At 40.6% G+C, this 25,565-nt stretch overlaps 1 protein-coding gene across 1 annotated transcript; it reads left to right on the top strand.

Moving 5' to 3' along the window:
• The first annotated feature begins 1,551 nt into the window (after nucleotides 1-1,551).
• map1b (microtubule-associated protein 1B) lies at nucleotides 1,552-21,704 on the top strand. The gene is made up of 7 exons (XM_085280047.1): nucleotides 1,552-1,985; nucleotides 3,691-3,792; nucleotides 11,643-11,725; nucleotides 12,439-12,579; nucleotides 12,763-17,905; nucleotides 18,125-18,363; nucleotides 19,414-21,704. The coding sequence occupies exons 1-7, from the start codon at nucleotides 1,802-1,804 to the stop codon at nucleotides 19,567-19,569; spliced, it is 6,048 nt and encodes a 2,015-aa protein (XP_085136173.1). The 5' UTR covers nucleotides 1,552-1,801; the 3' UTR covers nucleotides 19,570-21,704.
• Nucleotides 21,705-25,565: the final 3,861 nt, after the last annotated feature.

Here is a 25,565-nt window from a genome sequence, read left to right as displayed (position 1 = left end):
CACACACACACACACACACACACACACACACATCATACATTCCTGTCTATCAAATTGCCATTGGCTCTCTATTCATCACCATCCCCCTCAAGCCACACAAACAGATACACACTCACACACACACTCACATCCATTTCGTCCTTGTCTGTATCTGGGAGACTTCTGGGGGCACCGTGTTGTATTTTTAATGGCATCCTTCTTTCCCAGCTGTGTATGATGAATGTTTGATATGACCTCCAATGGCCTTTGGAGAATAGAATCAAACCCAACCCACCACGCCACAAAGCCTCTGAAATATTCACATCCAGGAGCTGCTGAGTGGATTCCTGCTCCTGGTAGCATTTTTAAGTCAATAAAACACCTGCAGTGGCCCCGTTAGGCTTGCCAGAGGGAAATCTAGAATGAAATTCTGGATTTGTGCGCATGTGTATATGTGTATCTGTCTGACTCGTTTTTTGGTCTACACCTCCCTTTCTGTCTCTGTCATATTTGTGCCATGTTTTTTCTAGCAATGCTCAAACGTAGTTTTAAAGTTGTTTGTGTTCACAGAGGCCAAAGTTTAGCAAGTACCGGTAGGATTATTCTCCTGGGAAAACGGAGCATCTTTTATGTTCATATCAAAAGACAGAACTGTTTATTATTCACTGCCAACTGCATTTAACATCTAGACACACCACACACACACAGACACACACAGCACACACAGCACACACACTTGCAAAGAAAATATGACAGACTGGAATCCTGTGATCTCAACTCTTCTCATTTTCTTTCTGTTTGTAGTTTTCTGACTTAACCCACCCTAATATCTGATACTGCTTTCACATGAAGACTTGAGATCTAAGATTCCAAGAATCAAAGAATTTTCCTCGAGTGACTCCCTTGAAACTTTTTAGTAGACTCTATGGGAGATCAAAGAGGGACCGTGAACAGATGCATAAAGGATATTTGTAGGATTAGAAGCCAAACACTTTTTTGGTTTGAAGTGATTTGATGTGTCTGGACATATAATACTTAGCCCTGCAACAGACTGGTGACCTGTTGGTGTGTACTACACCTCTCACCCAGTGACAGTCCCCCCAGCAATCATAAAGTGAATAAGTGGTTATCAAAATGCATGGATGGATGGATGGATAGCTACCATGGCTTCAGTCAATCTCTCAGGGGTTTTCTGCCCTGATCTTTGAGTACGGTCCTTGCAATTTGCATTCATTGTCTTTGAATATTATAGTTTTTGCATGTAAAAAAAATAAAAAAATAAAAACAATTAAATGACTAAAAAGATGAAATCTCGGTTTAAAGTAAATAAAAAGTCTGTTTAAAAACGGAATCTCAAAAAGCACGTCAGAAAGGTCTATAAAGATTTTCACTGCGCTAACAGAAGTACAACTCGTTTACTACAACCCAACATCAGAAACTGAACCCAGAGGGGTGAAACATCAGTGCTCTAAGTATTTTTTTTAATATGAGTAACAAGTAGTGAGGAGTCCAGCACCGATGAAAACAATGAAAAGCATAAAATCTCAGTGACTTCCGGATGCGTTTGATTCGTTGCGGATGACATCAGCTGTGGAGTGAGTATGCGGAAAAAAAGCTCCGGCGCCCTCGTCTCTCCCCGGTTACCGAATGTGACACTGTGTCTGCTGGTATAAAAAGCAAGGGCCACTCCTATCAAGGCTGCACTTGCATGTCTGGAGACCACTCCAAAGCTCTGCAGCGAATAAAGGGAGGCTGGGATCCGCAAACGAGAGACAGCGAGAGAGCGGGGGCGTAAAAAAGAGAAGATAGACAGCAGGAGAGGATGGCAACCCTGGTTGAATCTGCAGACATGGAGACTTTAGGCGGCCAAAGCAACACCGGGGCGTCGCTGACATCCTCGAGCCCCTCGCAGCACTTTAATGACAGCAAATTCTACCTGCTGGTTGTTATCGGAGAGATCGTAACGGAGGAGCATCTGAAGTGTGCCATTGCGGACATAGAGAAAGGTAAGATGGGGCTTTGTGAAAGGGGGTGTAGGCCAGAGAGCTCCTCTTGACGTGTTCAAAACAGCTGGAACAGAGACGGATAGACTGGAAGTTTGGCAGCATAAAGTCACATAATCTGTGCGGGGGTTTTATTCTTTTCTTTTTTTTCTTTTTTGGAGCTGTAGTTATTTGCAGCGCTTTGCTTTGTGAACGGTGGTGAGGAATTACGCGTGTCAACGAGTAATGAACACAGTCTGAGTGTTATTTGTTGGGCAGCTGTTTGAAGTAGACTGCGGTGGTGCTATCTGTCAGCCCCTCCCAGTAACATCACTGTGAGCTAGAGGAAAATAATCACTACATCTTCGCCCTCGGGTATTTTACCCACCAACAGGGGCAGTTCTGTATCATTTTTTTTCTATCACATAATATCAGTGGGTTCAGTTGTTGCCAGCCACAACACACGTGGGCCTGGTGCTGTTATGAAGCTGACGAGCAATGATTCAGCATCCAATTCGGATTGTGCGTCAGTGCAGTGAAGCGAATCGGGTTTCTGAGGGTCTCTCGCAGCACCTTGCTTTTGTGTCACAGTTCACGGCCTGAAGGAGGAAACGAGAGTTTTCTCTCGGTTTGTGTCGTGGAGTTGACAGTTTGCGTTTCGAGACTGCTACAGTACGCGCCATTGAATTACAATCAACGAATTCCCCCTTCATCCCCGTGGGAATATTTCTCCATCACTACCCTCCTGCATCCAGCTTTCTCTCTCATCCCACACACCGGCTTGTGGGCGTGGCTCGGTCCGCACTGCGGTCCCTACGGAAAGCCAGGAGGACCCATCTTCAAAGTGAAGCGGGGCGTTTTTTAGAAAGGCTACAGCTGCTGTAGAGGCCTGCCTCACTGGCCATAGTGCACTGTTTGTAGGGGGGGCAATGGCGCAGTATCTGCGTGGGCGTAAAACTAAGATGGGTTCATATTATCTTTACCCTGCACACTTCTAGATTTTCCAGGCACTATCAGAGTAAAAGCACAGAGTAGGTGTGGCTCTTTGTTAAAGGTTAAATCTGCTGATGATGTATACAGATGTACCAAACAAAAAATGAATAAATAATTTTTCTTTAATTAAAAAAAATAAGAGGTTACTTTGGAGATGAACCTGTTGGGGCCACAGTCATTTCTTTCTCTCTCTCTCTCTCTCTCTCTCTTTCTCTCTCTCTGTGTATTGTCAAATTTACACTTGACCTTGGGTGGGAAAAAAATTCAATAAATACATTTATGCTGTCCCCTTCATGCTGTCTTTAAAATAAAAATTATCTTATTTAATGGTGTTTCGATTTTTAACTTATGCTGTCATTTATTTTTTTAAGGTTTAGGCCCTGTTGCTAAAATAAGTGTTTTCAGCCCATCGTCTGCTGTTCACCTCAGAGTAACACTGATTCACTGCTGCTATCAAATAACTTCTCGGAAGCCTTCATTAGGCCTTGGCTTTGCAAAATTATAGAGAGGATGACACCGCAATGAGTCAGCACAACAGAGGTCGTCCCTGCTTCTGGCACCGTGGCCAAACAGAAATAGGGATATAGATATTTCCTATTATAGATTTCATTCCTCTTGCCAAATTAAAAGTCAATCCTTGCTCGTGCCAAGATTTTCCTGTAAATTTTAGGAAGATAATTCACAAGGGAAGGTGACTTTTCACAGTTTTGTTTGTGCTTGTGTGCTTGTTTTGTAGGGATCCGCTCGTGGGATGCCAACTTAATTGACTGCAACCTGGACCAGGAACTCAAGCTTTTTGTGTCCAGACACTCGGCTCGTTTCTCTGCAGATGTCAGAGGTAAACTGGAAATTTATGCCACAACGTTTCACACCGATTAATGTCTTGAGATTTTTCAAACAGCTTCCATTGTGTCGTAAACAGAAACCAAAGACATACACTTTTGCAGTCATGTGAGAAATAATACGCTTAATGTATTAAAAGTAAAAACAATCACTATATAAAAGACCCCCTTTTTTATTTTAATTTATTTCAATCACGATCTACCCCTGTCATAAAATATGTTGTGAAGCACAGTACTTGAGTATTTACAGTTTCATAGCTGCGTTTCTCAGCAGTGTCCACCATTACATCTAAGTCAGCTACAGGGAGTGCAGAATTATTAAGCAAGTTGTATTTTTGAGGAATAATTTTATTATTGAACAACAACCATGTTCTCAATGAACCCAAAAAACTCATTAATATCAAAGCTGAATGTTTTTGGAAGTAGTTTTTAGTTTGTTTTTAGTTTTAGCTATTTTAGGGGGATATCTGTGTGTGCAGGTGACTATTACTGTGCATAATTATTAGGCAACTTAACAAAAAACAAATATATACCCATTTCAATTATTTATTTTTACCAGTGAAACCAATATAACATCTCCACATTCACAAATATACATTTCTGACATTCAAAAACAAAACAAAAACAAATCAGCGACCAATATAGCCACCTTTCTTTGCAAGGACACTCAAAAGCCTGCCATCCATGGATTCTGTCAGTGTTTTGATCTGTTCACCATCAACATTGCGTGCAGCAGCAACCACAGCCTCCCAGACACTGTTCAGAGAGGTGTACTGTTTTCCCTCCTTGTAAATCTCACATTTGATGATGGACCACAGGTTCTCAATGGGGTTCAGATCAGGTGAACAAGGTGGCCATGTCATTAGTTTGTCTTCTTTTATACCCTTTCTTGCCAGCCACGCTGTGGAGTACTTGGACGCGTGTGATGGAGCATTGTCCTGCATGAAAATCATGTTTTTCTTGAAGGATGCAGACTTCTTCCTGTACCACTGCTTGAAGAAGGTGTCTTCCAGAAACTGGCAGTAGGACTGGGAGTTGAGCTTGACTCCATCCTCAACCCGAAAAGGCCCCACAAGCTCATCTTTGATGATACCAGCCCAAACCAGTACTCCACCTCCACCTTGCTGGCGTCTGAGTCGGACTGGAGCTCTCTGCCCTTTACCAATCCAGCCACGGGCCCATCCATCTGGCCCATCAAGACTCACTCTCATTTCATCAGTCCATAAAACCTTAGAAAAACCAGTCTTGAGATATTTCTTGGCCCAGTCTTGACGTTTCAGCTTGTGCGTCTTGTTCAGTGGTGGTCGTCTTTCAGCCTTTCTTACCTTGGCCATGTCTCTGAGTATTGCACACCTTGTGCTTTTGGGCACTCCAGTGATGTTGCAGCTCTGAAATATGGCCAAACTGGTGGCAAGTGGCATCTTGGCAGCTGCACGCTTGACTTTTCTCAGTTCATGGGCAGTTATTTTGCGCCTTGGTTTTTCCACATGCTTCTTGCGACCCTGTTGACTATTTTGAATGAAACGCTTGATTGTTCGATGATCACGCTTCAGAAGCTTTGCAATTTTGAGACTGCTGCATCCCTCTGCAAGATATCTCACTATTTTTGACTTTTCTGAGCCTGTCAAGTCCTTCTTTTGACCCATTTTGCCAAAGGAAAGGACGTTGCCTAATAATTATGCACACCTGATATAGGGTGTTGATGTCATTAGACCACACCCCTTCTCATTACAGAGATGCACATCACCTAATATGCTTAATTGGTAGTAGGCTTTCGAGCCTATACAGCTTGGAGTAAGACAACATGCATGAAGAGGATGATGTGGACAAAATACTCATTTGCCTAATAATTCTGCACTCTCTGAATAGCTTCCTTGTGGAATCCTAAACACGTAGGCTTTATTGCCTACCACAGGATACACCCTGTCAGCATTTTCTTGCAAGGCACTTTTACCTTTGTGTCATTTGCAAAGTGAAGGAGTCTGTATGAAGATGAAACACATTCAGTGTTGCAGGACATGTGGTGTATCAGTAGGCAACATGGCCTTGACAGTCCCCAGCAGTTAAAGCTTCTGCTCCACATTGAGAACGACCAGCTTCGTATGTGGTTAGATGTTTAATAGATTGATCGAGCCGATAAATGTGGCTGCAAACTAAATCAGTAGGTCGATTCTAATGCATTAATATCCCTGTATCAAATCTCAGAAATGAAATACAGTCATCTGAGAGGCAGGATTCATCCAGAATGACATTTAACAGCACTCCAGCTTCACACTCCCTTTTATCCCATCTTCCCATCCTCCACTCTTGCCCTTTCCTCCAGTGTACTGTTGCCTTGCAACTAGATGCACAGTTGATTTGGGAGTAATTAGCAATGTCGAATCCCTAGTGGCGGTGTCTGTCCATGAAAATAAAGAAGGGAGGGGAACGGGGAGGACTCAGGGAGCAAGAGGGTGAGGGGAAGGGCTTTTAAAATAAGACAATGACACAGGCGGGTGGGGTGGTGAGAGAAGAGGAAATAATGGAGTAAGAACAGGCTGAAGAGAGATTGGGGTGATAAATAAGCAAGGTCACACAGAGAGACACGCAGCAGAATGAAGAGAACACTTTGAGAGTCAATGTCTTGGCAGGCAAAAAATCAATAATGTTATTTTCTCATATTGTATTTCTTTCCTTTTGGCAACTCTTTTTTTTTTACCTCTTTAAATTTTTGATTTCAGCTTGATGTGAACTGTACAATTTGACGGGTTTGTAGGGTTTTATGTAAAATGTCATGATTCTTTTTAATTCACAGATATATATTTTAAACTTTTGAATCATAATATTGTTAATTTAAAAAAAAAGATTTAAAAATAATAATAACATCACTTCTGTCACCTGGTGCACTGTGCTTAGTACTGGTCCTTCAAGAGCAAGAGGGTTCCTGGTTCGAACCCGCTGGCTGATTGGGTTCCTTCTACTGTCTGTGAGGTTTGTGTGTTCTCCTGGAGCCTGCGTGAGTTCACTCCAGGTACTCTGGCTTCCTCTCAGAGTCCAAAGACATGCATGCTAGGTTAATCGGTGATTCTAAATTGTCCATAGGTGTCTGTCTCTGTGTTAGCCCATGCTAAGTGATCTAAGACTAGTGGTCTCTGGAGGGTGTTACCAGCAAACTCTTCTATAGGCTCCAGTCCCACCACACCCCAAATGGGAAAACCTCTTAAGAGAATGGAGGTTGGATGGATTTTGTCCTACCTTTCTCCCCTCACCCCCAACAGGAAGAAAAACCCCTGGTTTTCTTCCTGTTGTATTGTCACCAAGTGCTTGCTCATAGGGGCTCATCTGACTGGTGGGGTTTTCTCTAAAATAATTGTAGTGCTTTGTATGGCCTTGAGGCAACTGTTGTTGTGATTTGTTGCTATATAAATTAAACTGAATTGAATTGGATGGATGCGGTACCTCCCCATACTTTTTCACAGAAAGGTGTATATTATCAGGAGCAGCAGCTAGAAGCTGAATTGGCAATGGGCTGCAAAGCAGCTTGCACTTGCACACTATGGGCATGCTATGGCAGCTTAAATCCACTTCTTACATGAGATTTGTCCTTTGGACCCATAGAAGTTGAGCCATCAGTAGAGGTGGGCTGGCACTGAGATGAATTGATCTGCTCCAATTGCAGCCATGACCGTGACCTTCAGGCACCCCTGTGCCTGAATTAAAACTATGCTTGATATGACTTTATTAATTATAAATTAGGATTTAACAGGAAACAACATCGAAGCTGAGTGAAACATAAAAGGTTAAAAAAAAAAAAGTTAATCCTTGCTAACAGAAGTTGTATCAAGCATCTTGTCAGAAATGAATCAGCATTGGTTCTCGGAGGGCTGTGTAGTGAGTTGAGCTTATGAGTTGATTTTCAGTGGGACTTACCCTTAGCTGTAATAAAGAAAAATCAATGAAACATCTTTAAATGCTGCATTCTTGAGTTTTCTCTTTAGCTGGTAGGGTGGTTTCATTCATTGCTTAGAGATTATTCTTTAGAGGAAAACCAGCGGGTGAAATCCGGCTCAGGAGGGCAAATGCAATTACCTGTCTGCTTGATGAACGACGAACCGTCAATCACGTGGCGCACAGGATGCCTGGCCCTCACAGTAACAAGGAAAAGAGAGGAAGAAGAGCAGGCTAGATGGGAGACCACCTGCCTTTCCTTTATAGACATATGACACTTCTGTTTACTTATAGATTTCCCATCACTCTGCCATCAGTGCAGACAGCAGTGAAGCCTCAAAAGACATGTCTAAACCACAAATCCATGAAGAAGCCTTGCTAATGAGATTCTTGAAGACAAGACTGCAATTTATGATCGATGATATTTAAAAACTGTGTTGACTTTTATTCATTTGTCAGCGAAGAAAATATTCCTAATGGTCTGTTTTCTCTTCATTCCTGACTCCAACTGCAGATCAGCAGTTTTATTCACCTGCATCATAAAAAGTCCCACATCCCCTGATATTATAAGCACTGCAATAGAAAAAAATTGTAATAATAACTGCCTTTCATCTGTCAGCTTGTCATTCAATTGCATGGGCTAATTCCTACAGTAATGACTATGAAGATGTTAAAAGCTGAATGCTGGCAGTGAGAATCAATATGGTGCCACAGGTGATCGACTGCTTTTCAAGTTAATAGCTGGATCATTGCCATTAGCTCCATTACCAGACATGTTATATATGCTTGGTTGGAGACAAATCCAAAAGTCACAGTAAAAATTTTGCCAGTGTCTCTGCTGGACGTCACTGTTTTGGTATGAAATACACTTGCTGACACACACAATACTGGGGATCTAGAGGAGCAGATCCAGTCCTTCCTTTTGCTTTAAAGCAAGTGCTGAATTTAGTTGTTCCACTGATCTATTTTTGGTGGGGTGCCATCCTCATTGATGTTCCCATCTGGCTCGGTCAGTTGCAGAGGGGGAAAAACCAACCGGTCGTCCTCTTCCTATTCAGCCAGAAGGAGAATGTTTAGCGATGCATGTCACATTACCTCACCTCCCGCTGAGACAGAGACGCACTGGGTTTTAAGGATTTTCATATCGATCAAAGTAATTGTCAGGGTCAAACAAGCTCCTGTGTGCAATCTGTCACTTTTTGATGAGTTAAATCAGACACATGGCGGTGGTGATGGATAGTTTGTTTTTTTTCCTGTGAGGAGTGCTGTGCTATACTTTCTATTTCATCACATAAAAGGCCAGTAAGCAGGGCGTAACCCACGAAGAGGGACAAAGACAAAAGAGATGCGTCTCTTTTGCATTAGCGGTTACAGATATGGCTTTGTTTCTTAGAGGAGCACCGTTCAGACCACTCCCTCCTCAGAATGGGTTTTGGTGAAGGTTTTTCCACCCCCTGAGTAGCAGGGGTTTTATGATGGTTGTAGTAGACAGACACAAATCTTCAACATGCCGGTAAAATGCAGGTGCAAAGGAAAACTGTTTTTCACGAGGCCAATCGGTTTGACAGAAATCACCAACAGCTTGTTCGCATCTCGAAGGTGAATGTACCAACACTAGAAATAAAAGAAACAAATAAAGCTGATGCATTCATTGCCTGCTCACTGGAAAAAAATGACACACATTTAAGGTCTTCAATAGATTCTGCTGGAAAATATCCACTATGCACTCAAAAAAATGAAAGCAATGACCCTTTTGTCATTTAAGGTTCTGTCATGATGTTGAATTTACACAAAATCTCTAGATTACAATCATTCTAGAAGAATTCATTATTATTATTTTTTTCCATCCACACCCCCAAAAACAGAACTGACAAATGCCTGGGAGGGAACAAAACCTCGAACCATTATTTCAGTTTTTACTGAACCCCCGAGATTATTAGACCCCAGCAGTCATTTACTGTGTAGGAAACACAGCAGTGAATGAGAGTGTTTTCTGTAAGGCATGATAACTCTCTGGGGTGAAGCAGTAGAGTTAATGGTTGTGCATTCCTTCATGAGAATCTGCTGCTATATGAAATATGTATGGAGGAATCAGCCGAGCAGGCAGATAGCTGCTGGAGTATTGCGTCTCCAGGGACAAGCCACACTCAGTCTTCAACACGGTGCTTCTGAATTTACAGTCTGGGTCCAAGCACTTCACACAAAGCAGATTCTCATCCTTTGTCTTTCCATTATAGCAGCAACATTTTTTTGTTTGTTTGTTTTGACTGAAATAAATGAATAAAAATAAGATCTGTGTCTTGTAGTTTGGTATCAGTTGATGCTTGATGTTGGTGACAGTGAGGAGAAACAAAGGGTCTGTGGGGTTGACTGAGTGAAGCCTGACATGTAGGGATGGATAATGAAGCTAAAGATACCATGTTCATGTCTCATCCGCTGGGCCAGAGGACAGCCAAACCCCCCTCACACACACACAGTGGGGTCACAGTCATAATCAATCAACCAAAACCTAGAAGATTGATCACGGGCCTAACCTCACAACACTGTTCGTGTTCTGTCTAATCACTCCGTCTCATGAGAGAGGAAATATTACCTTTCTCAAATTGCTGCAGATTCATCTATTTTTAGTGGCCATTGTCAGAGTTCAAATCGTTACTGGGTGTTAGAGTGAGGCAGATAATAACCCAGCCATGTCGGTGCTGTCTGTCCTCTCACAGAGGCCGAGTCTGACTGGAGTTGTGTAGCACTGTAAAAGAAGTGGCTAGTCAGTAATTGTCAAATAATTGGGAATAATAATAACATGATAACATGTCCTTTAACCTTGCAGTATGTAAATATTTGTTTGTTGAATAAAGTAGCCAGTTTAAAGCATCATCTTTATATTTGGGAAAATTTGATAGACATTTTTTAAATAGATATTTGGTCAGTTATTACAGGCAGAAACTAATTGGCAGAATAATCAGTAATGTTAATAATAATTTTTATTTTGTGTCTTTAGTATATAACTGTTACAAAGAACTCAGCGTTATTATAGGAACTGGGAGTTCAAACGCACTGCAAGTCGAATAAAGCACAACGTAAATTTTAAAAAAAGCTACAAGAGCTTGCAAAACATAAATAAATAGATAAATAAAATAATAAAACACAATGTAAGTATTTGTGGGGAGACAAAAAAATGTGACGGAACAGCTGCAGAACTGACAAGCTAAAAGTAAACAGCAAACGTGTATGTACATGTGTTAAAAGAATCATGTGATTAAAACAAACAACAAATTTATGTAAATGTCTGGCCACTTAAATTTCCTGCATGAACAGTGAAGAACAAGGCAATAGAACATGTGTAACAGAAATATGTATATTTCATGAAAAATCAGTCATTGCTGTTAATATATGAATATTATTAGGAGAGTTTTATAATGATGAATTCAAAAAGATCAAAGAGAAATTATTCTTGTGTCACTTACATAAGATTGCTATAATATAATATATATAATATATATAATTTGCTATAAATTAATAAGCACAGGGGCAAAAAAACCCCTTGATTTTTAATTCAATTAAATTTTATTTTATTGGCGCTTTATATTGTACAGCAGATCATACAATAATAATAATAATTTTTACAATTATTAAATGATAAATCCAATTATTTCCTTGAATAATCAGCCAATTGGTTTGGTTGGCAAATTAGTAAATACTTTCCTTCTTTTCCTGTCTTTTATACAATAAAGTAGGATATCATCATTACTGAGAGGCTGTATCTGATACACAGTTTTCTGTTGGTCAGCTACTCTGTAGATTGATTATGCCTCTTGGTTCTATCTAATTATATTCACAGCAGGGTTACTATATAACTCATAGCATGAGACATTTAGCATGACATTTATTTTACTATATCTATTTTCTGTTTTCTTTTCAGGCCAGAGAATTCTTCACCACAAAAGCAATATTCTGGAGACCGTTGTGCTCATCAACCCTTCAGATGAAGCCGTCAGTACCGAGGTAAAACATTTTTCCTACTAGAAATTATAGCTTCTTCCCATTATTCTCCCATCAGCATTTACAAAACATTTAAATCTTAAAACAGGTAATTATACAGCCCGGTGTGTTTGCTGATGTTGACTAAGAACCAAAAAAAAAAAGGGGGGGGGGGGGGGGGTGTAATAAGAAATCTAAGAACCTGGACTGATGTGTTCTTTATTGCAGGGATAGCAAGCACAGATTTTGGATTTCGCTTAACTTCAAGGAGAATAAAAATATGAGAGGATCAGGAATTGCGCCTTCTCGTTGTTTCCTTCACTCCCTCCCTGTTTGCAGTCACACTCTGCACTTATAATATCACGAGTGGAGTGATTTGGCCAGCCGCCCAGAGAAACTGATGGTGCTGAAGTAGAAAAAAAGAACATCAGAAATAGTGAAGGACAGCGAGATAGAGTGATGACAGTACAATAGACAGTCAGAGAACAATTAAGCTTATTAGCTAATGGAAATAAGTGACTTGAAGCAGGTGGTATTTCTAGTACATTTATCATTAAGCTAAATGCGTAAGTATTGAGCTTCTTTATTTCCTTTTTAATATAATTATTTTGAGGAGAAGGACTGCAGCTGCAGTAAATAGTCACCACATAAGTACTTTTCTCCAAGTTTATATAAATTATTATCTACTGTTGAACAAATCAGTGCACAGACAACGTATATTTTTTTCTCCTTTCTAGGTGCGTTTGATGATCTCTGACACTGCCAGACACAAACTTTTGGTCTTGTCAGGACAATGCTCTGAAAACACCGGGGAGCTGATCCTTCAGTCTGGATTGTTCTCATTTTTCAGTTTCATAGACATATTCACTGACCAAGAGGTGAGCAAACATGGGGAGGGTTCTTCTTATGACACATTTACATAATGGTTATTGAAAAGTAAAAAAAAGAATGAGAAAAAATGTGTGGTGGTCCCACACCCATATACTTACAGACACATACTGAACCTGAAATCATTGTAAGTACATTACTGATTCCATTAATCATTTTTTTCTCATGGCCAGATTGGTGAATTGCTCAGCACCATTCACCCAGCAAACAAAGCCAACCTCACTCTCTCCTGCCCCGAACAAGGCGAATGGAAAAATTCCAACTTGGACAAACACAATCTGCAGGACTTCATTAACATTAAACTAAACTCCACTCTCATCCTTCCTGAAATGGAGGGCCTCTCAGAGTTCACAGAGTACTTATCTGAATCTGTAGAGATCCCAACTCCTTTTGACATGTTAGAACCACCAACCTCAGGTGGATTCCTCAAGCTCTCCAAACCATGCTGCTACATTTTCCCCGGAGGTCGCGGTGACTCCGCTCTCTTTGCTGTCAACGGCTTCAACATGCTAATCAATGGAGGTTCAGACAGAAAGTCGTGTTTTTGGAAGCTGGTGAGACATCTAGACCGGGTGGACTCCATTCTCCTGACCCACATCGGTGACGACAATCTTCCGGGCATCAATAGCATGCTGCTGAGGAAGATTGCAGAGCTCGAGGAGGAACAGTCGCAGGGTTCAACAGCAAACAGCGACTGGGTGAAGAACATGATTTCTCCAGACATTGGAATTGTGTTTGTGAATCTTCCCGAAAACCTGGACAATCCTGAACCCAATTACAGAGTGCGCAGAAATGTTGAGGAGGCAGCTTTCACTCAGCAGTTTCTTAACAAACTAAATTTACGGACTGAGCCTTTGCAAAGACCTGTAGGAAACACTATAGAACCGATCATACTTTTTCAGAAAATGGGCGTGGGCAAGCTTGAGATGTATGTGCTTAATCCATCAAAGAACAGCAAGGACATGCAGCACTTCATAAAACAGTGGACAGGAAGTGAAAAGGACACCACTTCCATCCTGCTCCCGAATGGAAAAGAATCAGAGTTCCCTCTCTCTCACATGATTTCCATTGCTTCACTCATTGTGTGGCACCCTGCAAATCCCTCAGATAAGGTTGTTCGTGTTCTCTTTCCCGGAAATGCCACCCAGCATCATATTTTTGAAGGTTTAGAAAAGCTTAAGCACCTGGACTTCTTGAAGCAGCCCGTTTATATTCAAAAAACAGTGTCTGCTAACATGCCATCAACACCGACACTGAAGCAAGCCAAGATGAAACACCGAACAGACAGCAAAGAGAGCCTCAAGTCTACCCCAAAGCCTTCACCAGTCAAAAACATCAGGAAGGATTCCACAGAGGAAACACCAGAAAAGGCAAAGGCTGATGCAGAATCAGCTCGTGAAAAAACACAAAAGATGGAGAAAAAAGAAAAAGTCCCACTGAAAAAGGGAAAGGCACCTGAGAAAGAATCAAAAGCAAAGGCAGAGCAAGCTGCCCAAAACGAAACGCCAGAAAAAAAGAAACCAAAAGCTGAAAAAGAGAAGATTGTTAAAAAGGAGGCCAAAGCGTCTGTGGAAAAGAAAAAGGAGGTTAAAAAAGAAGTAGCAAAAAAAGATGAAACCCCTAAACAAGAAAGCAAAAAAGATGAAAAAATGAAGAAAGAGGATGCAAAGAAAGGTCTAAAAAAGGATATCAGAAGAGACTCACCTATGAAAGAGAAGAAAGAAGAAAATAAAGAGCAAAAGAAAGATGCCAAAAGGCCATTAAAAGATATAAAAAAGGCATCTGCTGCAGGTGAAGAAAAGAATCTCAAACCAAAGCCTCTGAAAAAAGATGATGCTTCAAAGAAAGATTCAGGAGGTCCATCAAAGTTAAAAGACAAAGGAAAGATAAAGGTGGCAAAGAAGGAGACAAAAGAGGATGCCACCAAAGTGGAAGCTAGTGCTGCTCCAGTGACAGTGGATCCAGAAGAAGAAAGATCTCTGATGTCCTCACCAGAGGACCTCACTAAGGACTTTGAAGAGCTCAGAGCTGAAGAGTTTATGGAGGACGATGCAACAGTTGAACAAAATGTGGAAAAGGAGACTGTGATGATACACCATGAAGAAGTGATTCAAACCAAAGAGTCACCTGAGGCATTAGAGTCTGTTGATGAAGGTATAACCACAACTGAGGTGGAAGGAGAAAGTGGAGAGACTCCAGATGAACAAGTACTCAAGGGAAAAATCAATGGAAGCGTATCAGAGAAGTTTGATGATGAGGGCACTGTGATGGAGGAGACATCTGAGGGAGGGGATTATGAAGAGAAAGGAGAGACTGAAGAAATATATGAACCACAGAAAGCAGAACTGGTTAAAAATAATCTTCCTCCCAGTGTGGAAGAACACCACCAAGAGAAACATGCTGAAATGAAACAAGTTAGTGCTGAAAACAACAACGTAGAAAATGATTTCATTAGTCAAAAAGAAACAGAGAATCAAAATCTGTTTGTATCTGCTTCACCTAAAGTGTCCTCACCAGTGTCTCCAGCTGCGTCTATCCATGATGAAATGGTGCCAGTTGGCTTTGAGAGTTCAACAGCCTCCGATGAAGAGAACAGAGACGAACCTCCTGAAGATTACACTGTCACATCTGGCCACACCCAGTCCACCATTGAAATCTCTAGTGTGCCTACTCCGATGGATGAGATGATGACTCCCAGGGACATTATGAGCGATGAAGCCACCAATGACGAGAATGAGTCTCCGTCACGGGATGTTGGCAGGTTTGACACATCAGAGTGTGACAGAAAGAAGCTCTCTCAACTTCAGGATATTCCATGTTTAAATCGCTCTCAGAGTGATGCCACTGAAGGTCAGGACTACAACCATTCTGCTTCTACAATATCTCCGCCTTCATCTCTAGAAGAAGATAAATTCTCTAAGGATTTTCTCTCTGCAGGAAAAGCTAAATGCTTTGCCACGGCTCAGTATGATGCTGATTCATCTAAACTCAGTTCAGTATCCACAACAGTACCTTTTGTGCGATCTCCCTCAGTTGACAATAAGGATATTTCTGATTCACCATCAGTGTTTGCTCCTCCAATAGAATTATCCACCACACTGGCAGGATACACCAGAGCAACAGCAGATTCCTCCATTAGCCCAGATGATAAGACATTAGAAGGTGCTAATTCGCCTCAGTCATCTGGTCACACTCCCTACTATCAGTCACCCGTAGATGAAAAAGCGGGAGCTCTGGCAACTGCATCAGAAGAAAGAAAAGAACAGGGTCCAGTAATTGTGGAGGTTACAAGTGATAAAGAAGATTCCTCCAACAGAGTTACCCCAGAGCCTCATGAACAGGAACTAGAAAGTTCCTCCCCAGTAGAGAGGGTAGCATCCTCACCAAAGAGCTCGCCAACAGCTGAACCTGATTCTCCAACAAAGAAGGAAAAGTCCCCCTTTGATATAGATCCTAAGAAAACAGGAGAAAACAGTCATTCCGTCTTTTTTTCAGCACCACTGACCAAACATGAATCAGACATCAACCCTTTCACAGCGTTCAAAGAAGAGAGTAAAATGTCAATTTCAGAGGGCACTACATCAGATAAGTCTGGAACTCCTCTGGAGGAAGTAGTAGCAGAGGACACTTTCTCACATTTAGCTTCAGCATCCACAGCTTCCTTGGCCACCAGCTCCTTGCCAGAACCAACCACGGACTCTCCTTCCCTTCATGCCGAAGTGGGCTCTCCTCACTCAACTGAAGTAGACGACTCTTTGTCCGTCTCTGTGGTTCAGACCCCAACCACTTTCCATGAGGCAGAGGGATCTCCATCCAAGGATGATAGCCCAAGGCCAATGTCAATCTCCCCAGACATCTCCCCCAAAACAAAAAGCAGGACACAGATGCAGGATACAAAATCCCCAGAGCACTCTACCATGTCAATAGAGTTTGGTCAGGAATCCCCTGACCATTCCTTAGCCCTGGACTTCAGCAAGCAGTCCCCAGAGCACCCATCAGTGGGCAGCTCACGTGCTACAGAAAATGGCCCAACTGAGGTTGACTACAGTCCTTCAGATGCAACTGACATAAGAGCATCTGGAGACCCAACCTCTGCAGTGGAAAATCCATCACTTTTTGAAGAAAATGATTCAGTTTGTGCCACTTCTGCAACCCCATCAGATGCATCTCAGTCTACTCCCTCTGCAACAACCCCATGTCAAATGACAGAGATGACACGTGCTGTGGTTGAGCAAACAGAAAAGTCTCCAGTCACCCCCAAAGCAACCTCACTAATCCACTCTCCCCATTCCAGTGAGCCATCCCCTGTGCTTGGAGGTCCAGCAGGTAAAGAAAGCAGCAGCCCCATTTCACCATCTGTGGAGGATATAGCTGATAAATCTGACACATACCAAGAATATGACAGGTCACCCTCACCCCCAAAAGCTACTTCCCCATCCTCTTCTTTCACTCTTTCAAAAGAGGAGACACTTTTCCAGGCAAAGGAAACTAATCCCTTTAAATGTGATGATTATACATTTGAGAAAAAATCCCCTGTGAGCCCTAAACTTCCTTCCCCATCACATCTGCCACTCTCTTGTGATCAGTATAATTCTGCCTGTGGCTCCAAAGACCCAGACTCCACTAAGAGGAGCCCCTGTGCTCCATCTAAGACAGATGTGGACCTCTGCCTAGTTACTTCATGTGAATACCGTCACCCCAAAACAGAACTCTCCCCATCTTTCATCAACCCTAACCCTCTGGAGTATTTCATCAATGAAGAGAATGCCTTGGACGATGAGAAACCTCTGGCCAAGTCAGGAGGAGGACCTCCACCACCAGGAGGTAAGCTCTACACCAGGCAATGTGAGGAGACACCACCAACATCCATTAGTGAATCTGCTCCCTCCCAGACAGATTCAGATGTTCCACCAGGGACAGAAGAGTGCCCCTCAATTACAGCAGATGCAAACATTGACTCTGAAGATGACTCTGAGACTCTGCCTACTGACAGAACCCTCACCTACAGGCATGCTGATCCTCCTCCCGTTGCACTCAGGGACCCTGCTCCATCTTCAGGTCACCATGACGTCTGCATGGTCGATCCAGAGGCCCTCAAGGCTGAAGAAAACCTCCACAATGCTAACACAGAAGGAGGCGAAAAGCCCAACAAGAAAAAACTTTCCAAAAAATCTTCATCACCATCTAGAAAGGTTGGTCTATCAAAAGTGAAGGACTCAAAGATGGCCTCTCCAAAGAAGGGTGTAGGAGAAGGGAAAGATGCCAAAAATGCAACCAATACCTCTGCCTCCAGAGGGGTAAAAAGCACCACATCAGGTGAGTACTTATATATATATATATATATATATATATATATATATATATATATATATATATATATATATATATATATATATATATATATATATATATATATATATATATATATAGATAGTGTATCACATCAGTTTTTGACATCTATTTGCGGCACAGTATCTTTTGTTTTTAGTTATTATTTTCTAAATGTCATCTGAGGCAAATTTACATTTTTTTCAGGTACAGGAAGTGGAAAGGTATCAGGTGGGACATCTCTACCAAACTGCCCTCCGATGTACATGGATTTGGTTTACATCCCTAATCACTGCAGTGCCAAAAATGTGGATGCTGAGTTCTTTAAGCGTGTGCGGTCCTCTTACTATGTAGTAAGTGGCAATGACCAGGCAGCTCAGGAACCCAATCGGGCTGTCCTTGATGCTTTGCTTGAAGGAAAAGCCCAGTGGGGAAACAATATGCAAGTAAGTACCAAGTATTAATATAATGTAATAATGCAATACAGTGGTCCAAGAGGTCAAATGGACTGCAACTTAAGAAAACACCAGGAAAGAGAAAAATGCTGCAAAAGTGCACCGAACACAACAGATGCTGAATAAAATGCAATGGAAATGGAAAAAAAAAACACAGCAGAAGTTGAGTACTCACAAAACACAACAGAGGCGTGTCTGGGGATACGCTAATGTCACAGACTAGCACATGTGACAGAAACCAAAACATGCAAAGGACTGCACTGAGACATGCTTAACAAAAGCACAGGGTTCATCAGTGTTGCAGAAGTCAGATGTATTTTCTGTGATTCATATAATACTGTTAATACATTGTTTGCTATTAGCAAACTGTTACTGTTACCTTGTCACTTCACTTCCACAGCCGTTCCATGCACTGTCTGATATCCCAGTTGTTTCTCTAAATTCACAATAATTTTAGTCCAGGAGCAATGTTGTAACTGACCAATGACGATGTCTGAGCATTCAGTTAGCATTATCCAAGAAATTAGTTCATGTTTTTAAAAGTATCACTAGCAAAGCAGCATGAGTAACCTAAATTTGGATAACAGCAAACTTAACTTGATAATATAATTAATAAAAAAAGAAAACACTTAAAATGCTTACCATTTGTTCCAGAAGAGAGTTTTGTGTAAACAAATGCATTTTTTCCTGACATTGCAGAGCTATGACTTTGCAACAATGTGATTCATCATTTGCAGTGCAGATCCTGGACCAACATCAACACAGTGCTATCAGACACACCTCGTTGCAACACACAATATGGTTTCCCCTTCAACACTTCTGTTCTGTATCATGATTTTTAATTGTTTTCAGCTTTTGCATCATTTCTTTTCTATTTCCATTGTGTTTTGTGTGCTTTTGCAGCATTTTTCTATTTAAGGTACAGCAAAAATTAAAAAAAGCAAACAAACAAACCTCTGCTTCAACTAAAGTTAATGTTTATATATGATTATTCAAATTCAAGATGCCATTTCAGTTGAGTCTCTTTGTCGCCCATGTTAGGTTACGCTCATTCCAACCCATGACACTGATGTGATGAGAGAGTGGTACCAGGAGACTCATGACAAGCAACAGGAGTTGAACGTCATGGTACTGGCCAGCAGCAGCACTGTCGTCATGCAGGACGAATCCTTCCCAGCTTGTAAGATAGAAATGTAGGCCTGTTCCTTGAGAGATCAGGAAGGGTCCCAATTTTAAGTAAGAAAACCAATTCATGTAGCATAAAACCTAAGCAGACACCTAAACACAGAATGAAATAAATATCGGCAACAAGGACTGATTACCAAACTTTCCTCCTATGTACTAACAGTAACACAGATCAGCTCTGAAGGAGTCCATACAAAGGGTGATGTTTCATGCAGGTAGAGTACTGGGGGAGAGAAGAAACCAAATAAGCAAGCCAAGCTATGATTGTCCAGTTATGCTGACAATCTAGTGAAGTTTAAGAAAATGATGTTGTTGTTGATGTATCGAGTTTTCCTCTGCATCCCCACATCATACGTGAGAAAGCTTTCAATCAGCCTAACCACTTTCAGCAAACACGACGACTTGAAAAAGAAAATGTCTGTTATCCACACCAAAGGATAAATATAGCATGTTTTCTGTTACTGCCTTAGGGAATCAAAGTGAATGTATAAGAAGTGGCACAGATCTTGCAGATTAGACAGGTGGCTTTAAGCACCGGGAGTCAATCCTAAGAATGATGTTAAAAGGTTATAGAGTTGAACAATAGCAAATATGATTCCACTTGAATGGACACTGAACACTGATTAACATTAATCATAACGGGCAAATCTGATTGCTCCACCGTTATGAAAATGTTCTCTGCGTTTTGTTTTTTTTTGAGCTGGCTGGATTTTAATTGATTTAGCGTCTTTTTTTTGTCTGGTTTACGCCGCTGTCTGTGTATAAGTAAGTTATTACGTTTAAATTTCAGTTAACGTGCTTGATCGTCCAGGCAGCCTTTTACACTGTGCAACAGGAAGTTGCTTCATGGCGCTCTCCCCTGTCTTTGTCACATCTGCATAATCTACAAAGAGGAATGCCTTTTATTTCAGCTTGCTGATTTATTTACAGATTTTAAGTTCTTTCTAGAAAAGAATATCCAATCTTGTTTCTTATGAACGTTTTGTATGTAATCAATGCGCAATGGGGGGAGCTAGCCTTTTCCCACTGGAAAGCTGGTGAAGCAGGATATTTTCATAAACCTTAAAATGTCTTGTTTTTCTAAAGCATTGTACTATAATTATAAATAGCTTTGTGGCAGATGAAGTGTTTGGAAGACATGCATGAGTTATGATAAATTAGTATTTTTTTTTTTTTTTCTTGGGGGTTTTGCTCAAATTTGCTTTAAGACCAACAGGGCTACGTAGGCTAAATAAAGACATTTGAGGAGCATTTTAGGGTTTTCGCAAATCTTGCCATGACACATGTATTCTATGCTCCAAGGAATTGCCAGTGTCACAGTGTTGATATAAACATGATACTGAATGCAGCACATTGTAGATTTTCTAGGTGGAGGGTTCAGCATAAGGAGGCTGAAAAATTAGTCACGAATGAGAAGGGAATCAGCCTCTAGTAGAAGCTTTTTTCTCTCGTGGAGGGGCAGCACACAGAGGTGAAAGTGAGTGACTTGTGTGTTTTAGATGAAAGTATGTAAAACCAAGACTAGACACTTTAAACACAAACACGACACATAACAAACTAACAGTACAGAGACAACAGATCAACTTTGACAGGCCAGCTTCTGAAGAAACATTTACCAATTCAAACAGGCTTTTCATATTTGGGGCTATTCACTCAACCACAAACGGTACGAGATATGAGTCAAGTGATGCCAGGTGTTCATGATACCACAATAATGCAGTTTTCCTGCAGGTCAACCTGAAGCTAACACTACAACCTTACTGTCGAGCAAACAGCAACCTGCAAACTTTGAACTGACACTACTCTTTTCTCTCTCTTCTTTCTCTGCACTTTCTCTTTTTTCTCTCTCTGTCTCTTTATCTGCCTTGTCTCCTGATCTTTCTCCCAGGAGAACTTTAATAATGTTTGTCTGCAGCTGTGTGGTATAGGTGTCTTGTGATCTTTGCATCGATCGTCTCTGCCCTTTTCCCCCGGACTCATGTGTAACTTATAGGACTTAGTTTCAAGTAAAAAATACTCCTTAGTGCTTTCTGATGTTTGTGTGCAATATTTCCTCTACCCATATGGTGAATCTAATGTAAGAGGAACCACTACTAAGGAACAAACATTAAAAAAACAACCACAATAAAATCTGTTGAAAAAAATAAGACTTTTGGTATGTTTTTTTCTTTCTTACACCAGAAAAAACTCAGATCCTTTGACAACCACTCATGTTTGCACAAATTCATTAGGTAGATGAAGTCATCCAGGCGTAATGTCTGCTCTTACTAGACATTTACTACTTAATAATTGGACAGAGACATAGACTTTATTAATCCCACACTGGGGAAACTGTTGTTACATCAGCAGGAATGAGTCAGGATGAATTACAGCTGTATTAAAAAAAAGAAAAATGAATAAATATGAAAAATAGTGTACAAATATAAAAACACTGAGGCCAAGAAAATATCCCTCAAACCATTATACCATGAGCAGCCTACCACCAGTAGCCTAAGCCAGGATGGATCCATGCTTTTATTTTTTTATGCTAAATTCTGAATTTACCATTTGTCTTCTGTTGTCCACTTTTGGTGAACTGATGTGAACTGTAGCCTTAGTTTCCTGTTCTTAGCTAACAGAAGTGGCAACCGGTGCAATCTTCTGCTTCTGTAGCTCATCTGCTTGAAGTTTCAAGGTGCTGTGTGTTCAGCAGTGCTCTTCTGCATGGCATCGGTTATGTTTTTAGTTTGCTGTTGTTTTTCTACATATACATATTTTCATGCACTGAGTTGCTGCCATGTGATTGTGTATTAGATATTTGCATTAACAATCGGCTGAACAGGTGTATCTAATACAGTGTCCAGTGAGTCTATTTTACAGGGTATAGAGTGCTAGTTTCAATTTAAAGTCATATAATTACCTTGTCACCAAGGTAATTATAAGATTTCTTGAGGACCACGGACCTCTGAAAATTCCTGCCACGGTAACAAAAACTACAGTCAGCCTCATAATGTTACTAAAGTAAAAGTTTCAGAAAAAGTAGGTACATTGAGGATTTTTTTTTTTTTTTTACATTTACATTTTTTGCAAGTGAACAAAATTTACATACTAATATAATCTACTTTATACAGTGATCTCTATTTATTTTAAATTAAATGCCCAGCATGCCTTGGTTTAGCCACCCAAACTAAGAGCACCTGTATTTGCATCTGTTGGTACTATATCTATCATTAGAAATCTGTCACTGGCTACATAGAAACTCCTCTACACTATCTGTTCATTTTCAGTCATGTGGCAGGGATTGTTGGCTGTAAAGTGAAATTGTGGCCGAGTGGAAATTACTTCTTTTAGCCTCATTGCCAACAAATGTCCCTGAAAGTCAGAATTGAGGAGAGATTTATGTCCCCACAGAGATTTACAGAGTGGACTGGAAGCCTCATTTAGTTAGTCTAAGGGGATGTGATGAGGCTAAAATAGCTAAGAGTGAGAGTGCTTTAATACAATCTGTAGGGGTATTAATATAATCTTGTAAATGTGTTTTAAGCTTTGGTTTATATACTGCCAATAGATTATATACTTACATTCATATTTTCATGGTTTTTTTTGTATTACTGATTGATTTGACAACCAGATTAATCTACATAACATTTAATTATATTCAAAATGAAAATTAGGTCATTTTTGTCCAAAGCTGTTAGATGTTTGTTACCATTTAGTTAACATTATCATGCTAATGTTCCAAATAAAAATAATGAGCATTTGTGGATTAGCATTGGTATTATTCAGCTCAAAGCACAGCCATGACTAAAAGGCTTGAAGATACAAGTCATTAGCTACTTTTGATCGATCACTTTGTTGAAACAATTCATGCATAACTATTGAGAATCTGTCAAACTGTAAAAGAAATATATATTTAAAAACTAATTAACTAAGTGTGCACAGTAAAAGTTGTTGATGGATAAAAAAAAAGTATAACGTTAGTGTAAAATTGTCTGCAGTGCTTTCTAGTTGTTCTGACATTGGCATCTCATTGCCAGCGAAGCTATACAAAAACATGAATTACATATGCTTTATTGTTTGTTGGAAGATGCTTAAACAGATGCTAACAAACCAATGCCACTCCAAAGTGTGCAGCTCACAGCAGATTTAAAGATAAAAACAAAAATATATGGATAGATTGATAGCTACACAGAGAACAAGAAACGTGTCACAAGAATATGAAGAATGAAAAAGAAAAGGCAGAAAGGAGACTGATTATTTCAGACTTTCTGCAGCATGAACTAAACACAAGAGCCTTTCAGATCTGATGCTCCAGAGGTACCAGCTGAGAAAGAACAGATCACCAAGAAGGAACACAGCAGATCAAGATGATAGGAAATGTCTTCACCATTCAGAGTCATTTTGTTGTGCAGTGGGAGACCACAGCTTCACATGTTTGATGTCTCAGAGCAAGTGAACACTGAGCTTTGCAAGCCAAGCTTTCAGGGCTTTTAGCTAATATACAGCACTCTAGTAAACGGACAGCCTTTTTTCTTTTATAATGTATGCATATTTCCTTTGGCCTACTACTTATTTATAAGTTATGCAAATAAGGGAGAATCCCTACTGTTTCTTCAAACCCTAAGCACAGCCATGGGCCTTTAAGATCAGCCTGCAATCAGTGTAATCATAAGGCATTCTACAGATGAAGAAAAGCTGTGGCTTTATATGTCTAACACAACCAGCTTCTCACAGTAATCATTGCCAGCTGTTTTTCTTTTTTTTTCTGCTCCAAAACTGTCTCAGTGGGGACATTTATTAATGATGATGGGGCACCCCAGGCAATTTCCAAAACTAAAGGGAAGTGCACGCAGGGATAAATCAAAGAAGATGTAAGTGCTGTGATCTGTCAGCTGAACCTGGCCATTTGTCAAGGGAAATCGGAGTCTGAGTGCTAAAATAGAACCCCTACAAACAGTGTCGTGCTCCCTGTCGATTATTGCATCATTCCAGCAACTTTGCACAAGCTGCCATCACACTGATCACTCAGCCTGTGGTTATAGATAAGCAACACAGGTTTTAAAGTATGTGAAAACAGCCATATGCTGTTATAAAAACAGAAAGAGAGAGAGAGATGGAGAGGGAGAGAAGGAGAAACCCATAGAGACACATACACCTTGCAGGAAACCATAAATTATACAAGGCCCTGTGTCTGATTGGCTGAGCCAGCAATCTCAGCCGGATGGGCTGAGTTCATGTTGCCAAGGCAACTGTTGGGGATCCTCCCAGTCACAGCCCTATTTTCTCTGTGAAAGACTATCCATCTTAGGAGTTCATTTAAGAAAATACCTCAATTATAGGAATTACGTTTTCAAAACTTAAAACTTACACTGCTTTGCAAAACAGCTTCAGACTGAAAAATTGCTTCATCTATAGCTGCCCACTGCCTTCAGGGAGAAACCACCTAAACATGCAAACCTGTAGGAAATGAGAAAAAAAGAGAGTGAAAAACTACTGCATACTGGGTTCCATTTATGAATTGATTTACTGCTAATAAACAACATGTATATTTTTCTTTTACTGTAGTAGTCTGTCTGAATTTTAACATTTTTGACATTTTTCTTACACCCCCACCATGAGAAAGATTAAAAAAAAAGCATGCAAAGGCATGATTATATAATACTGTCTGGGTCAATGGGTACACTAACTAGCAGCAGAGTTTGGCACTTACTGCAGCCTTTTATGTTAAAGTAATGTTCCTTTAAAGTAATTAGAGGAATTCAAAAAACATAATCGCTTTTACTACACTGCTTGCGCGCAGAAGGATATTATTGCATTGGAAGTCACAAAAGCCACCCAAATTGCCTCTGTGGTTCAGTGACCTGACACAATTTATACAGCTGGAAAAAATAAAGTATACTCTCAAGGGGTTGAAGGAGAGATTCTTTGCAGTTTGGGATACATTGTTAAAACATTTAGAGAAAACTAAACCATACCCATCTGATACTCGCTTGGCAGCTACCGTATACCCTTATTGTTATGATGACGAT

Source organism: Mchenga conophoros, linkage group LG7 (assembly GCF_057382185.1).
Source record: "Mchenga conophoros isolate Kocher_MC1m ecotype Shallow Benthic linkage group LG7, M_conophoros_male_GT1.1, whole genome shotgun sequence".
NCBI lineage: Eukaryota > Metazoa > Chordata > Actinopteri > Cichliformes > Cichlidae > Mchenga > Mchenga conophoros.
Note: the sequence above shows the minus strand (reverse complement) of the source record. Positions and strands in the feature narration are given on the sequence as shown.

Excerpts from the sequence above, each read along its gene's own strand:
- map1b (XM_085280047.1), top strand. The coding sequence starts at position 1,802 with ATGGCAACCCTGGTTGAATCTGCAGACATGGAGACTTTAGGCGGCCAA. Across the intron at positions 1,986-3,690 it reads CATTGCGGACATAGAGAAAG|GGATCCGCTCGTGGGATGCC; the intron begins GTAAGATGGGGC and ends CTTGTTTTGTAG. Across the intron at positions 18,364-19,413 it reads AGTGGGGAAACAATATGCAA|GTTACGCTCATTCCAACCCA; the intron begins GTAAGTACCAAG and ends CGCCCATGTTAG.